Genomic DNA, 17521 nt, shown 5'->3' on the forward strand with positions numbered 1-17521 from the left:
CTGAGTTTCAAACTGTCCTTTCACTTGCACACTTTTTCTTACAATCTTGCAGCACAGAACATAAGTGCATAAGAAATAGGAGCAACAATAGGCCATTCAGCCCCTCGAGTTGGCTCTGCTATTTAATAAGATCTTATGGCTGATCTTCAACCTCAACTCCACTTTCCCACCCTATCCCCAAATCCCTTCATTCTGGGCATTAGTCTGTCTATCTCTGTCTTGAATATACTCAATGACAGATCATCCACAGCCCTCTGGGCAGAATTTCAAAGATTCACAACCATCTGAGTGGAGAAATTTCTCCTCATCTCAGCCCTAAACGGCCAATCCCTTTTCCTGAGACTGTGTCCCCGTGTTCTAGATTCTCCTGCCAGTTCCCTAAGAGGTTTATTTGTTTCAATGAGATCACCGCTCATTCTTCTAAACTCTAGGGAACATAGGCTTAGTCTATAGGAGGCCAATCGGCCCATCATGCCTGTTCTGGCTCTTTGGTAGAGCTATCTAATTAGTCCCACTCCACTGCTCTTTCTTCATATTTTTCCTTTTCAAATATTTATTTAATTCCTTTTTGAAAGTTAATATTGAATCTGCTTCCGCTGCCCTTTCAGGCAGCACATTCCTGATTGCAACAGCCCACTGCACAGATGTTATTTTTTCCTCATCTCCCCACTGGAACTATTGACACCTTAAATATGTGTCATCTGGTTACCGACCCTCTTGGCACTAGAATCCATTCCTCTAAGGAACAATAGTGTAGTGGTAATGTTACTCAACTCATCAACCAGAAATATTAATGTTCTGGAGGCATGAGTTCAAATCCCAATACAGAATCTGTGGTCTTTAAATTCAGTTGATTAGTTAATAAATCTGGAATTTAAAAAACTAGTCTCAGTAATGGTAAAACTACCAGATTGTTGTAAAAACCCATCTGGCTCCCTAATGTCCTTACTGAGTCTGGCTGATATGTGACTCCAGACCCACTGCAATGTGGTTGACTCTTAACTGCCCTCTGAAATGGCCCAGCAAGCCACTCAGCTGTCGAGGGCAATTAGTGATGGGCAACAAATGCTGGCCTTACTAGTGACACTCACATCCCAAGAATAAATGCAGAAAGCTCTGACAAATCCATTCATGATTTTTATCTATCAGATCTCCCCTCAACCTCCTTTGCTCCAAGGAGCAACACCCCAGCTTCTCAAATCTCTCCACATTTTGTTTTTTCTTTACCCGATTGCAAGAGCTAAGAGTTATTCCTTTGAAATATATTATCCTTGTTGAATGAGCATTGTCCCCGCAGATTAAACACTCTGTGCAATTCAGACAAACTCTGTCTGTGGCGAGGCCTGACATCGGAGAGTTCAAATGGTGGATGGCTGGATAGCCATACACAGCTCCTGAGAACTGGGCATTCATCCCTCAATGTTTATGCCACCTGGCACTATTTGTGCTTCTATCTTTCACAAGAAATAGGAGCAGAAGTAGACCATATGGCCCATCGAGTCTGCTCCACCATTCAATACAATCATGGCTGATCTTGGGCTTTAGTTCCACTTTCCTGCAGCTCCCCATATCCCTCGATTCCCTGCGAGACCAGAAATCTATCTTTCCCAGCCTTAAATGTATTCAACGATGGAGGATCCACAACTCTCTGGGGTAGAGAATTCCAAAGACTCACAACCCTTTTACTGTCATAATTTCTCCTCATCTCAGTCCTGAATTATCGGCCCCTTATCCTGAGACTGTGTCCTCACATTCTAGATTCCCCGACCAGTGGAAACATTCTCTCAGCTTCTACCCTATCAAGCCCTTTCAGAATTTTGTATGTCTCAATTAGATCACCTCTCCTTTGCTCGGTTGTCCTGTTTGGAATTTGCAGAGTTATGGGGGAAAGAGTGGGAATAATGGGATAACTGTTTCAAAGAGTTGGCACAGACATTTGTTTTTATTCATTCAGGGGATCTGGATGTCACTGGCTAGGGCAGCATTTATTGCCCATCCCTAATTGTCCTTGAGAAGGTAGTGGTCAACTGCTTTCTTGAACTGCTGCAGTCCTTGGGATGTAGGTCATTCCTTTTGTTTTTTTTTATTTATTTAGAGATACAGCACTGAAACAGGCCCTTCGACCCACCGAGTATGTGCCGACCAAGAACCACCCATTTATACTAACCCTACAGTAAGCCCATATTCCCTACCACCTACCTACACTAGGGGCAATTTACAATGACCAATTTACCTATCACATGCAAGTCTTTGGCGGTGGGAGGAAACCGGAGCACCCGGCGAAAACCCACGCGGTCACAGGGAGAACTTGCAAACTCTGCACAGGCAGTACCCAGAATTGAACTCGGGTTCCTGGAGCTGTGAGGCTGCGGTGCTAACCACTGCGCCACTGTGCCGCCCTTAGGCTTTTCTTAGGCTTCATAGGAGTTTGGTACAACTGAGTGGCTTGCTAGGCCATTTAAGAGTCAACCACGTTGCTGTGGGTCTGGAATCAGATGTCGGCCAGACCAGTTAAGGATGGCAGATTTCCTTCCCTAAAGGACATTAGTGAACCAGGTGGGTTTTTACAAAAATCTACAATGGTTTCATAGTCACCATTAGAGTAGCTTTTAATTCCTGATTTATTAAATGAATTCAAATTTCACCATCTGCCGTGTGGGATTCGACTCCCCAGAGCATTAGCCTGGGCCTCTGGATTACTATTATCCAGTGACATTACCACTACGCCCTCCCCCAAATGGCCTCCTTTTCTGCTGTATGATTTGGAAAGAACTGTACTTGGCACTGATGTCTCGTCGGTGAAAAAATCCTCAGAGCATCTAGATCTCAGCTGTTTGAGATACATGGGACTTAATGAGGGTGGGGGAAGTTGTTGGCTGGGGTTGTGGTAAAATGTAGCAATGTGAGAAACTTTCAGGGGCTAACGTCTGACCTGATCTCCAAGAATTGTGATTAACTGTTTTGTATTTTGTTCCCAGATGATGGCGTTCCCAGAACAGCCCGATCTATGTCACTCACACTGGGAAAGGTAGGACCCAAACCAAGGAAGCCATTTTATTTGCATGTTCAAAGGGGTTGTCATGGATTCCAGCCAATCCTCGAAACAGATATTGAATACCAACCTGTTCTTGAAGTTGTTCAAGTCTCTCTAAACGTTTCTGTGTCCCAATATACATCCTTTTCATTGTTATCTACAGATGTGATTAGAAAGCAGCAGGGACTTGTATTCATAAAGTATCTTATCACATCAGCAGGATATCCCAAAGCACTTACAGCCAATAAAACAGTTTTGAAGTGGAGTCACTGTTGTAGTGTAGGAAACGCAGCAGGCAATTTGTGCAAAGCAAGATCCCACAAACAGTGATGTGATAAATGACAGGATCATCTGGATTTGTTTTGGTGATAGTTATCATGATAAATATTGGCCCAGGACACGAGGGAGAACTCCTCTGCTCTTCTTTAAAGAGTAGCCGTGGGATCTTTTATGTCCACCTGAGAGACCTGGCGTAGTTTCAGTTTAACGTGTCATCCGAAAGACTTTAGCTAGACGATAATCTGTCAGAGTGGATTGCCATGCGGTTGTAAAATGCTCCCAGTGTTCATTCTATTGAGATCGAGGCACTGCAATAATCCCTGTATTAACAAGTCACAAGTGGTGGACACAGATTTCCAGTCCAGGTCAGCTAACTTCTTTCTGAATAGGTTGCCGAGCAAAGGAACCATACCCAAAGGCCACCCCACCCATTCACGATGGAGCCATCTCCCTGCTTCAATACCAGAATCATGATCTGGTCATATATATGATGTGTTCTCCCTACATCACAACATTGTCTACACTTCAGAAGTACTTTATTGAGTGTATAGGGGAGGCAGTGGCGTAGTGGTAATATCACTGGACTAGTAATCCAGGCTAATGCTCTGGGGACTTGGATTCAAATCCCACCACAGCAGATAGTGAAGTTTGAATTCAATTAATAAAATTGGAATTAAAATCTAGTCTAATGATGGCTGTGATTCCATTGTCGATTTTTGTAAAAACCCATCTGGTTCACTAATGTCCTTTAGGGAAGGAAATCTGCTGTCCTTACCTGGTCTGGCCTACATGTGACTCCAGATGCACAGCAATGTGATTGACTCTTACATGCCCTCGAAATGGCCCAGCAAGTCACTCAATTTGTCAAGGGCAATTAGGGATGGGCAATAAATGCTGGCTTTGCCAGTGATGCCCACATCCCTTGAATACATATATAAAAAAACTCAGCTCCAGGACATCACTGCAGGAGTTCCTCAGGGTAGTGTCCTAGGCCCAACCATCTTCAGCTGCTTCATCAATGACCTTCCTTCAATCATAAGGTCAGAAGTCGGGATGTTCACTGATGATTGGACAGTGTTCAGTTCCAAGTACCTCACCTTCTGACTCCCCAAAGCCTGTCCACCATCTACAAGGCACAAGTCAGGAGTGTGATGGAATTCTCTTCACTTGCCTGGATGAGTGCGGTTCCAACAATATTCAGGAAGCTTGACACCATCCAGGACAAAGCAGCCCGCTTGATCGGCACCCCATCCACCATCTTAAACATTCACTACCTCTACCACCAATGCACAGTGGCAGCAGTGTGTACCATCTGCAAGATGCACTGTAGTAACTCACCAAAGCTTCTTAGATAGCACCTTCCAAACCCGCGACCTCTACCACCTAGAAGGACAAGGGCAGCACCTGCAAGTTCCCCTCCAATCCTGGAACTTCCTTCCTTTCAGCACTGTGGGTGTACCTACACCCCATGGACTGTAACTGAAGTGATTTATGATTTTAATCCCTTATAGGGACAAATCGCCTTTAAGCAAGTTCAAACCAGACAAATTCTCATAGCCACTTATTAGGGTCCAAAAAATTGTACTAGCTTTCCCTCAAAGAAAGAAAACCAACAGAGAATATTACCATCTTTCGGATAGCCTATTTTAACAATTATGGCTAAGTCATAAATATCCCAGCTATTATAAGGGTCTGGGAACTCTCTTCAATACGTATCTCTCCAATCAAAGAGACACAGAGAGGGAGTTCTTTGTAGTTGTATACAGAATGCTACATGAGATGATTTATTAACTTTTATAGATTTATTAAAGAATTTAACATGCAATATACACTTCTAAGTGGATAAGTATATCACAATACCAATTATTACTAAAAGATGTAATACATAATCTTATTTCTAACATAGAATCCAAAAGTTTAACCTTGCTAATGTTACAGCAAAAATGTCTTAGAATATCCAGAATATCCATCAAAATTTAAAGTAAACTTTTTACCTTAAATTCCCCTTAGTTGAGAAGCATTGTTGAGGATTCAACACTTCTAATCATTGCTTCAACACCTCTCATGTTTATACTGTTTCTGAAGTGTCATCTGACTTTTAGCATTTAAATGTGACCTTCCTGTTTTGCTTCCTTTTAAAATCCATATCTTTTATTCCCATTTCCACTTAATGGTTTACTGAAATTCCTTTGCTGTTGAAGTTGTGAGCACTTATCTGGTCAAAATGTTTATAATTGTGATTACTTAACCTCTCTTGTTCCTGTGAGTCCATTCCATTTATGGTTTCATTATCTATAATTGCCCTTTCCATGGCACCCCAAAGCAACCTCCGGAGCCAACCTGTCTGCACAAACCAATTAAGTTTCTTGCTACCTCTTACTGACAGGATATTTCAATGTGTGTGTTTATCTTCCAAGCCCCTGACAACAGAGACACAAATGGATTTCCCAACTTGTTTCTGGTTCATAACAGGGACCTGAAATTCTTTAAGTCTATCTTCTTAAAGGGGAATGTTAGTGATTTTTAAAAACTCACCATTTATTCAATCTTAAATTCTAAAAGGTATAATATTTTAGCTATTTCTAAATTCTACTTAATTAAGCCTATTACACCTATATTCCGTCACACATCGGATCAAGATGACAGCTCACCAACACCTTCTCATGGGCAATTCGGGATGGGCAATAAATGCTGACCTAGCCAGTGACACCCACATCCCAAGCATGAATAATAAAAAAGGAGGCCATACATTCCATCATGTCTCTGCTGGCTTTTTGAAAGAGCTACCTAATTAGTGCCACTACCCTGCTCTTTCCCCATTGCCCTGAAAACTTCTTCGGCTAAAATTAGTGTAATAAAATTGCCATTTGTATTTTCGTAGCATTATTACTGAATTTTTAGTGCTCATTAGAACATCAGAGCATATGGAAATAAATATAACTGGTCCAGAGAGGCTGAGGTTTCCCTGGGTCTGTGCTCAGCTGAATGATTCATTGATGTTTAGCTGCATGCTATGATTACTTGATTTCAGGCACTAGGGGAATGCAAATATTGTTGATAAAAAAGAATATCATTATGATTGCCGCAGTTTTTTCGAGGCTTAGTGTTGTTGGTCATCCTTCTGAGACGCGTGTAGAAGTAAAAGCCGTCAACATTAACGAGAGCACACGAGCCACATTACTATGAAATTCCTCTAACTGCTACTTTAGGGGAAGTATTAATCCCTTTAAACTAAAGGAGGCTTAACAACTCTGTTAAAATAGACTGGGGAGTTTCGTACCAGTACATTAAATGATGTTTCACTGATATTAATTATTAGAGCACAGTCTCTCACCCTGGTAGACTCCTTACCACCTTGGCTGTAATCCGTTCACACAGCCTCAGGCTGAAAGATTAATATTGGTAACTGCAGAATAAAATCAATGGGGGTGAAATTGTTCTTGAGCGATAATGCATCAGACTCTGCTTAACATCCTTTTCAAAATGTTATCGCCTGACTTTTCCCTGTTGCCCAAGGCAAATTTCACTCCCAGTTACTTGCCTTTTAAATACAGTGGTGTGTTTTCTTTCCCACAGACTATGCCTCGCAGGAGGGTCAGTGTGGCAGTAGTTCCAAAGTTCATTAACTTCCCTGGGCAGCCTGCCAGCAGCTCCACATTGCCTGCCATCACTACTGTGGTAGGTCAACAACTTGTCTTTGAAAGCTGCTTATCTGAATATTGATAAAAGTACAAAAGATAAAGGGAGAACTCGTGTTAAGATGCCATATGACAAACAATTTATAAGTTGCATAGAATTACATTGAATTTGCAGACAGAAACAGGTCATAGTAGTGTTTAGGCTCCACACAAGCCTCCTCCCTCCTGACTTCATCTCACCTGTTACGACCAGGTGAGAAAGGTGTCTAGGGGTCTGCTACTGTCTTCACCTGGTCTTATTGTAAAAGGGTTTAATTTTAAACACATAGTGTTTTGAGCACCGCTTTTATGAATCCTTGTTCACAGCTTTCCAATAATAAGGCAAAGAAATGAGCACACCAGGGTTTTCTTAGGTTTAAAGAAGAAAAGTGAAATTTATTAAACTTACTTAACCTTAAACTCTAATACGGTTCACGCCTACAGATATACAACGTGCCCACGCTAGCATGCACACGGAATACACACATGCAAATAGGGACAGAAAAGAGAAGAAAAATAAAATGGAGAGGTTTGAGGCAATTTCAAAAGAGTTTCTTGTTTACTGTGCTGTGTTTCCAGCTCTCCATAGAGTCCTTGATTATAGACAGCTCTTACTTTTCATTGGGGCCCAGTATTCTTCTTAAAACCTGTTCACTGTAGGAGAATTTTCTCTCTTAGTGTTCATATGTCTTCAATGGTTTCCGATGCTGGTGTGAGCAAAATGAGAGCAGACAGGAGAGAGATGTTCTCAAATCAGGAACCAGAAGCTTTTTAATCACAAATTCCCTGTTGGAATTTCAAATTCAAAAACTGCAACAGTCAGTCATGTGACCAAAACTGGTCTGACTACTTCTGTGTATTCGGCCATCTTAGTAGTTAACCTGGAATGCTTCAACATCTGGTAATCAAACGTCCATTGTTGGTTGAATGTGTCAGGACATGGTCCTTTGTCCCTTGTTCCAAAACTGTCTGTTACTATGCAAATGTCTTTCCATTCAGGGGCTTGCAATTTTAAGTTTTAATGTTCATGTGGTGAAATAATGCGTATCTCAGTCTTTGCAGATGTGGGGGAGGGGGGGGGTGCGGTTTGCCTGACATCACCACATCCTGGGGAATGAATTGCGATTTGATGAAAAACGGCACATTTCAGTACAGAGATTGAGAGAAATATAAGATACAGAAAGAAAAACCATGAATTTCTCTCATTCATTTCCATTCATTCACCAATCTTAAAGCTTATTAAAAATGGTCTGTTCTGGGTGCCAGGGCTGTTTTAATTTTCCCCTTTTTTTTCTCAGGAGAGTAGTAGTGGGCGGGTCCATCCTGAACTCCCCGAGTCATGCAAAGACTTTTGACTTCAGGGGATGGCTGGTTCCCTTTTCCTCTGACTGTGGGGGAGGAGTCTTTGTTACTCTCCCCTTTGTTCTCTGGGACACTCCTATCTGTAGGTATTTGTGCAGATTTGGCTGCACTCTCCTGTGGCACTTCAATTAGGTGAGGCATAACCCTCACGATTTCTGTGCCCCCAAGAAGTCTCTCTTTGTCTCTGAAGGTTCCTGTAAATGCTGTTAGCAACTCTGGTGGGGTGCTTCTAGAGTCTGCATTTACATAGGAGGATGTGGGGTCTATCTTTTCACATTATTCTGGGTTGGTTGACCGGATGGTAGGGGTTTTCATCCGAGATTCTTCCCAGACTTCCTTTTACCTGCCCTCTTGGTCAATTTTTCCTCTTCTCCTTCTAAACTTTTGCCAGCCATGTGCCCTTTTGTTCTCAGGGGGTCCCTTACAGTTCATCAGCCCTCTGCTGGATGGTCCTCCTAATAACAGTACAAGACTTAGGGGTGCAGATTTCACTAGAGGTTGGGGGTTTCCCCTCAACCTGGCATATGTGGCAACTCCTGCAGTATTCCACCACATCTTTGTGGAGTTTTGGCCAGTCAAACTGCTGTCTTATGCGAGCTTTGGTCTTTTGTATACCAGCATGTAATGCCACAGTAATCTCGTGGGCTCTTCTTAATATTTCTCCCCGGTACCTCTGTGGCATCACTAACTGGTGAACTACTGTCCACTCCTTGCTCTCAGGTCTGTGAGGAGAACTCCATTTCCTCATCAGTACCTCATTCTTCAAATAGTTGCAATCAGGGACTCCCTCTGCTTCACTTTCAGACTGGGCAGCCTGTGCTAACTCTTGCAATACTGGGTCGGTTCGCTGAGCCTCAGCCAGGGAAAATCCATTTAATTCATTCCCTGGGTCTCCTAACTTTCCAAAGGAAGTCTCGGCCAGGCAGACCTCATGGTCATCTGCCTGCAGTGCCAATGCAGTCTCCTCTGGGGAGCTGGTTTGATCATGGCCTGACCCACTACACATTCAGGGACTCTGAAGGGGACCATCTCCTGCCACTGCCCTGTCTCTCTGACCTCCTGTGGTCTCTCTTTCACTACTGGGGAAACTACCACCTTCACCCCCACCAGATCATTACCGAGGAACAGGTCAACCCCGTCCACAGGCAAACTAGGGACAATCCCTACAGTCAGCGGTCCCGAAACTAGGTCGCATTCCAGGTACACCCGGTGTATAGGTCCAGGCATACACTACCCTCCAATACCATTCACCAACATTTTGGTGTTCACTGCACTCTCTGGGGGAAAGGTCAGGCCTTTTCCCAGTAAAAGGGATCTAGTGGCCCCTGTATCCTGAGAATTGCTATGGGCTTGCTGGCCCCACTCGAGGGATATGGGGTTACTTTACCTGCAAACACGAAACTCTGATAACCTTTGGGAATCCTATTAACTTTTCCTGCACTGGCCATAGTAAGCTTCCTGGGTAGCACTCTTACCACAGTTAAAGCCACAACTTGTTCTGTGTTTTCCATCAGGCCCTCGTCTTCACTGAATGGCTGTGCCCTGATTAACCCTACCAGTTTCCCCTTTAGTTTCCAGCAGTCAGCTTTTAAATGCCCTGCCTTATTACAATGGAAGCACACAGGTCTGCGAGTCTCACTCTTGCTCACAGCACCTTCCCTTTTGGCTGGAGGAGGGCCCCCTGTGTCTCCTGCTTTCCTTTCTCTTCCAGGACTGCCTGGACAGATATCACCTTCCCAGCCTTTGTCCTTTTCACGTTTGTGGGGGTGATTAGGAAAGGTTCTCCCCTGGGAAACCGACTTATAAATTAAAGCAAACTCATCGGCCAAAATGGCCGCTTGCCGGGCTCCCTGAACCCACTGCTCCTCGACATGGATCTTTATTGTGAATGGGAGAGAGTTTTTAAATTCCTCTAACAGGATTACTTCTCTGAGAGTCCCAAAGCTGAGTTGTATTTTTAAAGTCCTCAGCCACTGGTCAAAAGCCAGTGCTTGCTTCTTTGAAACTCCAGATAAGTTTGATTAGCTTGCTTTTTGAGGGTTCTAAACTTTTGGCGGATTGGCTTCAGGTACTAATTCATATGCCCCAAGGATAGCATTTTTGGTCAGTTCATAACTTGATGAACTCTCGTCTGGCAACAAAGAATAAACTTCATAGGCTTCTCCAGTTAGTTTGCTCTGCAATAAGAGAGACCAGGTCTCAGCTGGCCATTTTAGCTGCCTTGCCAGTTTCTCAAAAGACACAAAAATGCTTCCACATCTTGAGTTTTGGAATTGGTTGAGCAAGTTTTAGCAATTTTGTACCCAGCCCAGAATTCTGCTCCTCCATATTGACCATACTTTCACTAGGGCTACTCTACAGCTCCCTAGTTAACTCAAGCTGGTTCAGCTCTCTTTCTTCACATTCCTTCCGGAATATTCTTTCTCTCTCTCTCTCTCTCCAGCAGAGGGCTGGTGAACTGTAGGTTGGGGTTTCCCCTGAACCTGGCACATGTGGCAACTCCTGCAGTATTCCACCACACCTTTGTGGAGTTACATCCTTGGTTCTTGAAAGAAGTCAAAGCAGAACTAGCAGAGGCTCTGGCCACAATATTATTAAGACTTCTGAAATGTGAAAATTGTGTCAGGGTACTGCGGAGTGTCAGTTTTGTTCAAGAATAGACAGCAGGATAGACTAGGTAACCATAGACCAGTTCGTCTAGTGTCAGTCATGGATAAACTCTTAGAATCTATAATCAAGATAAAATCGGGAAACAATGAGGGATGCATGGGTTAATCAAGAATGACCAGTAAAGGCGAGTCGCGTTTAACAATTTTAATAGAATTTCATGAAGCTGATAAATAAAAAAATACAGTAAATGTTATGTATAAGGTACACAGATTTAAAGTTTTGGGGAAGAGATGCAGGGGGGATGTGAGGAAGAACTTTTTTATGCAGCGAGTGGTAATGACCTGGAACTTGCTGCCTCCGAGGGTGGTGGAAGTGGAGACGATCAATGATTTCAACAGGAAATTGGATGGGCACTTCAGGGAAATAAACTTGCAGGGCTACAGGGATACAGTGGGGAAATGGGACTGAATGGATTCCTCTACCGAGAGCTAGCATGGACCCGATGGGCTGAATGGCCTCCCTCTGTGCTGTAACGACGCTATGACTCTATATGGATTGCCTGAAGGCATTTGATAAGGTACCTTAGCAAGATGAATCAATATGCCCCGAAGGAGCTCTGTATTAACATAGGTTTCATTACATGGGACTAATGTGGGTGCATATGTCATGAAATACTGCAGATGCTGGAAATCTGAAATAAAAACAGGTCAGGCAGCATCTATGGAGAGGGAAACAGGTCGATGAGCTGCACTCTGACAAAAAGCTGTTGACCTGAAGCCTAAAATCTGTTTCTCTCTCCACAGATCTGCTGACTGTTCCACATTTCCTGCTTTTAATACAATATGTCATCATTTTCTGTGTGTGTGCTGTTGATATCATTTAGTTTAAGAATAGCTAAATGTTTCTCAGCTGCAGCTGGGTATCTTAATGAAGCATGGTTTAGCTTAACAACTCTCTAGATCAATGTTATATAGATCTATGCGTAACTATCCTTACGGGGGTTGGTGTTGGGAGGTATAATGTTGTCATTGGAGATTTGCTGCTGGCATCCAAAGTGTCAACATTGAGCGAACGTTCCTGAACTGGCCCTCCAAACAACACACGGTTAACAAACTGTCTTTTCCTTCGTTATATATCCTTCCTTTGTAGGCAGAGTCGAATAACAACACCAGCAGCTCCAACATCGTCACCAGCACCACCACCAGCAGTCCCAGCAGCATCAATCCCAGCAGCTCCAGCGGAATCAGCATGCATTCCATCCCGACACTGGCTCCTGTTGTGGAACAGTGAGTACAGCACCAGGACTTAAATTCACCGCTGAATCCAGTTTCATCCTAGAGTTTTTTATTATTTATTCATTCTTCAGTATGTGGGCATCGTTGGGAAGGCAGGCATTTATTCCCCATCCCTAGTTTCCCCAAGAAGGTGGTTGACCTTCTTGAACTGCTGGCTTGATACAACTCAGTGACTAGTTAAGAATCAACTACATTGGTGTGGGACTGGAGTCACAAGTAGGCCGAGACCGGGGAAGCGGGTGAGGATGGCAGGTTTCCTTCCCTACAGGGCATTAGTGAACCAGATGGGTTTTTAGTTTCATGGTCACAATCACTAACAGTAGCTTTTTATTTTACAACTTTTTAAAAAACTGAACTGAAATTCTCAAATTCCCTTGCTGGGATTTGAACTCATATTCTCTGGATTATTAATTCAGTCCTCTGGGTTACTTGTCCAGTAACGTAACCGTTGCACCATCAAATCCCTATCAACATTACAGCCAAGGGGCTGGAGCCCCCAGAACCTGGTATTCCACCCCCTCGAGATTTCCCACTTTGACCTATTTTTTGGGGGATTATATTCCGTGTTCCCAACTCTGATTGGATATTCCTGGAGGTTTGATCACAAGGCCTTTCACTTCCAATTGCCCCACTCAGTCAAACAGTCTTTTTTCTGTCTCCAATATTTTCATGACAAATAAATGAAACTGTTTGAAGATAATGAAACCCCAGTTTTTGCTCAGAGCATCGTCCTTGAAATTAATCTTTAATTCCTGGAGACTCCAGGACGGGTTGATAAATTTAACTCCTGCACAGCCAGCAGAGATCTGCTCTGGTTGCGAGTGAAGTTTGGAAAATTAAAAAGGTTAATGGAATGTTGGTCATGCCCTCACGGGGGATGGAATACAAAGGACTGGATGCTATGTAGCAGTTGTACAGAGCTTTGGATAGACCCGATCTGGAGGAATTACATTCAGTTCTGGACACTGATATCTTGGCCTTGGAGTGGGTATAGTGCAGATTGACCTGAATGATACCAGGACTAAAAGGGTTAAAATATGAGGACAGGTTGCATAGACTAGGCTTGTCTTCCATTGAGTTCAGGAGATTAAGTGGGTGATCTAATCAAGGTGTTTAAGATGATTAAAGGAGTTGATCAGGTAAATAGAGAGGAATGATTTCCTCTGGTGGGGGAGTTCAGAAAAAGGGGACATAACCTTAAAATTTGAGCCAGGCCGTTCAGGGATGATGTCAGGAAGCACTTCTTCACACAAAGGGGAGCGGAAATCTGAAACTCTTCCCCCAAAAAGCTGTTGAGGCTGACGGTCAGTTGAAAATGCTAAAACAGAGATTGATAGATTTTTGTTGGGTAAGGGGATTAAGGGATATGGAAACAAGGCGGGTAAGTGGAGTTAATTTGCAAATCAGCCATCAATGGTGGAACAGGTTCAATGGGCTGAATGGCCTCCTCCTGGTCCTGTGTCCCTAAGCTCACCTCTGATCCACACTGGAGATGCAGATCCCCTCTGGGAGCATGGGATTGTGGATTTATTCCTCATTTGCTGGTTAATATTGTTTGAGTTTTGTGGGTTGAGAGGTTTGGGAAAGGGCCTATCCATGGAACTGCAGCCTTATTGGTGAATAAATCCTCAATGGGAATATGGAGATCACATGTCAGCAACGTGCAATATCTGAAAACTAATGACGGGTTCAACATCAAGGGGCTTGGAGAGTCAGAACATTAAAAAAGTAATTCAATCGTTTCATAGTCAACTAGATATATAACGATGCAAAATGTTTCCAAACACTCATTTGTTACCTTGGCAGGTTTCCTGCTTCTATCCCTGTAGACTTGGATTCATTAAAGAAGTGACTTGAATTAACAACATCCTTACGCCCTCTTTCTCCCACCTACCATGGACAGTGTTGCCTGTAGTTCAGTGGGTAGCTATCTCTCACCTCTGAGTCAGAAGGTTGTGGTGTTTGAGTCCCCACTCCCAAGACATGAGGCCATAATCCAGGTTTATACTCCAGTACTGAAGGAGTGCTGCACTGTCTGAGGTGCCATCTTTTAAACCGAGGCCCTGTCTGTCCTCTGAGGTGAGTGTAAAAGATCCCATGGCACTATTTGAAGAAAAGCAGAGGAGTTCTCCCTTGATTCTTGGCTGATATTTATCCCTCAAACAACATCACAAAAAATAGTTGATCTGGTCATTCCTAGTTGTGGGATCTTGCTTTGTGCAAATTGGCTGCTACATTTCCTACATTACAACAGTGACCACACTTAGAAAGCACTTCATTGGCTGGAAAGTGCTTTGGCTTGACCTGTTATCAGACAAGTCTTTCTTTCAAATTATTTAATCGAGGTATGTTGAGATCACTGTATCTTGTCAATCAAAGTTGGTTGTTAGCAAACTGGGAGGTGAGCATCTTAACCTCCAACACACCTAGCGATAGCAAAAGGTGCTGCTTGTTCTGTAAGATCAGCAATGGGCAGGCTTTCCTCCCTTTCTGATTCAGTGAATCTGACTTCTTGTTTCCTATCTCCAAAGCGGGAAGCAGAATGGAGATAAGGAGAATGAATGTCCTACTCCAGGAGAGGGCCAGCCGGTCAAGGTCGAGATAACGAGCTCAGAGACAAAAGCCAAGATCGAAGAGGAAGCTTACAATAAAGGGTGAGATTCCCTCTGTGCCTGGAGAGAGGCTGTGTATAGAATGGAAGGATATATATATGATAGTACAGCATCCACCCTCACAATCACATAGTGTGACCTGCTCAATACTGAGAGTCCTCACTGCTCAGACTCTGCAAAGAAATTCCTGAGCTCCCAGATATCACAACAACCGCTCCCTCCATATAGTCAGGATCTTGGGAATCCTATTATTCGGTGCCTCTTGCTAAAACTTTAAGAAATGCTTCTTGTCCTTTGGCTTAGCTGCTTAACTTGTTCTCTTGCTGTATTTTTCCCCTCTCTCCATAACTGAACCCTAGGAAAACCTTTCCCGGAATTATGGAAGTGCTTTGAGAGCTCCATGTGTTGAGCATTCCCATCCCATCCACTGATGATCCACTGTCCTTTCTTTCTGGTCTAGCAATGCTTTGATTTAAAAATTCTCATCTTTATTTTCCTATCTCTCCGAGGTCCTTATCTCTGTAATCTCCTCCAGTCAGTCCCTCTGAGATCTCTGCCCTTCTCCAATTCTGGCCTCTTGCGCATACCCAATTTTTATTGCTCCACTATTAGATGGGCCAAATGGCCTCGTGTGCCATTTTGATTCTATGACAATTGAAGGCTGTGTCTTCAGCTGCTATGTGCTAAGCTCTGGAATTCCCTCCCTAAACCTCTTCGACTCTCTACCTCTCTCTCCTCCTTTAAGACATTTTTAAAAACCTACCACTTTGACCAAGCTTTTGGCTATCCGCCCTAATATTTTCTTATGTGGTTCAGTGTTGAATCTTGTTTGATAATCGCTCCTGTGAAGCACCTTGGGATGTTTTACTAGGGTAAAGGTGCTATATAAATGCAAGTTGTCATTGTTATTTGTTCCTTTGTGAGGCCAGTAGGGATGGCCATTGAGAGGTGCTTGAGATAAATACCTCAGAGGTCGGGCTGCAGTCAGGGTGGTGCAGGAGTTTAGGGTTGAATGGACCTGCGCCCAAACTGCCCAATCCAATTGCACTCTGTGTTTAGGGCCAATGAAATTTGACAAAGCAATCCATTTAAAAGTTGGGCAGAACTTTTAAACTGTTTCTCTCTCCAAGTTACCAAGAAGGTTTGAAAGCCCAACTGAGCCAGGAACAGGAGTTAAAGGATAAGCCTGAGAAGGTGGAGGGGCCGAACAAGGAGGAACAGTCAGAGCCCAGCTGCAAAGAAGAAAGAAAAAGCAGGTTAGTTCCAGAACTCCTCACTCACATTAATAAAAAGAGTTGTTGCAGTAACTCTGGGGCTGCTCTCCCATTGTCGGGCTCGGTACCAGGTGCTGTGTTTAATATAACCCATCACAAATCATGCTTGTGCTGATTTTAAAGATTCAGGGCTGCATTATTACCAGTGGTGGCGAGCTTCAAAAACGGCAGAGCACACGCATGAGATTTACTCCACAGAGCTACCGCGATATTTAGCACGGTGGCTCATTTACATGGCCAGGGCAATCCGCAACCCCCCCCTCACCCCCTCCGATGAAGTGCAGGGGGCAGTCGCTTCATCCCCTGCAATGGCTGCACAGCCACTGTCACCATTTTTAAAGGGCTTCCAGTTTACTTTAAATTTTTTAATTTACAGGACCTATAAAATTAAAGTGAAAAGTTTTCTAAAAGTTTCAATCCCCTCTCCCACACCCCCAATGAATAAACAATTTATTAATTGCCCCCCAAAAAAACTTAGCTTGCGATCCCGACCTTCCCCCCCCCCACCAACAAAGTTTATAACCTTTTAGCTTCAACCCCTTTCCACCAATCGCAATAGTTTTCCCCGCTCCCCCCACAACTCTGAAAACTTACCTGCTCCCCACCCCCTCCAAACCAGTGTTGCTCCTCGGATCTCCAAACAGAGATCCGAAGGCACGGGAGTTCTGGCAACCGACCGGAATATCACAGTGGGACAGCTGGCAGCGGCAGGTATGTGATTAAATCATTAATTATAATATATTAACTTATGTAAATTGTGATGCCGCCACCAAGCGACGGGGGTGGGGGCCTCCATGAGGCCCTGCCACTGCCAGTAATATGGGATGGGGCCTTCCCGGCATCGAGGCCCGTGGCAGGCCTCTCCCGGAGGTATTTTCCCAGCCCACCCCCCCCACCCCGCCACAACCCCCATCGTCGGGGGTCTGGTAAAATTCACCCCTCAGTGTGTAATATCCCAGAGTCAGGTCTCGATATTCTGGATTCAAAGTTTATAATCCCAAATTCATGGCTCGATATCCCACATTCAGCATTCGATATCCTGACTTCAGGTCTTGATTGCCCTGATTCACAGTTCAGTATCCCTAAGCAGTGAGCTGGAAAGGTTTAGCATAGCTTCCTTGTTTCTGTACTTTATTCCTCTGTTTATAAAGCCCAGGATCCCATCTGCTTTTTTAACAGCCTTCTCAATCTGTCCTGCTACCTTTAAAGAGATGTGTACATACACCCCCAGGTCTCACAGGTCCTGCACTCCCTTTAAAATTGGATCATTTAGTTTATATTGTCGCTCCTCATTCTTCCTTGGTCTTGTTATAATAATAAAGAACTAGTAACCCCACAGATCATGAGTTCAAACCCCACCATCCTACCTTTACCCAGT

The 17521-nt window shown here is 43.7% G+C and overlaps 1 protein-coding gene across 2 annotated transcripts in view; it reads left to right on the forward strand.

The window, feature by feature from the left end:
- Nucleotides 1-17521, forward strand: part of mrvi1 (murine retrovirus integration site 1 homolog) — a 123178-nt gene that overhangs the window by 101437 nt on the left and 4220 nt on the right. For both annotated transcript variants that reach the window (XM_068046706.1, XM_068046707.1), the window contains exons 15-19: nucleotides 2979-3028; nucleotides 6890-6991; nucleotides 12112-12248; nucleotides 14789-14911; nucleotides 16000-16125. In XM_068046706.1, coding sequence (XP_067902807.1) covers nucleotides 2979-3028; nucleotides 6890-6991; nucleotides 12112-12248; nucleotides 14789-14911; nucleotides 16000-16125 — 538 coding nt within the window. The remainder of the gene's footprint in view (nucleotides 1-2978; nucleotides 3029-6889; nucleotides 6992-12111; nucleotides 12249-14788; nucleotides 14912-15999; nucleotides 16126-17521) is intronic.

This window comes from Heterodontus francisci, chromosome 14, assembly GCF_036365525.1.
Source record: "Heterodontus francisci isolate sHetFra1 chromosome 14, sHetFra1.hap1, whole genome shotgun sequence".
Classification (NCBI taxonomy): domain Eukaryota; kingdom Metazoa; phylum Chordata; class Chondrichthyes; order Heterodontiformes; family Heterodontidae; genus Heterodontus; species Heterodontus francisci.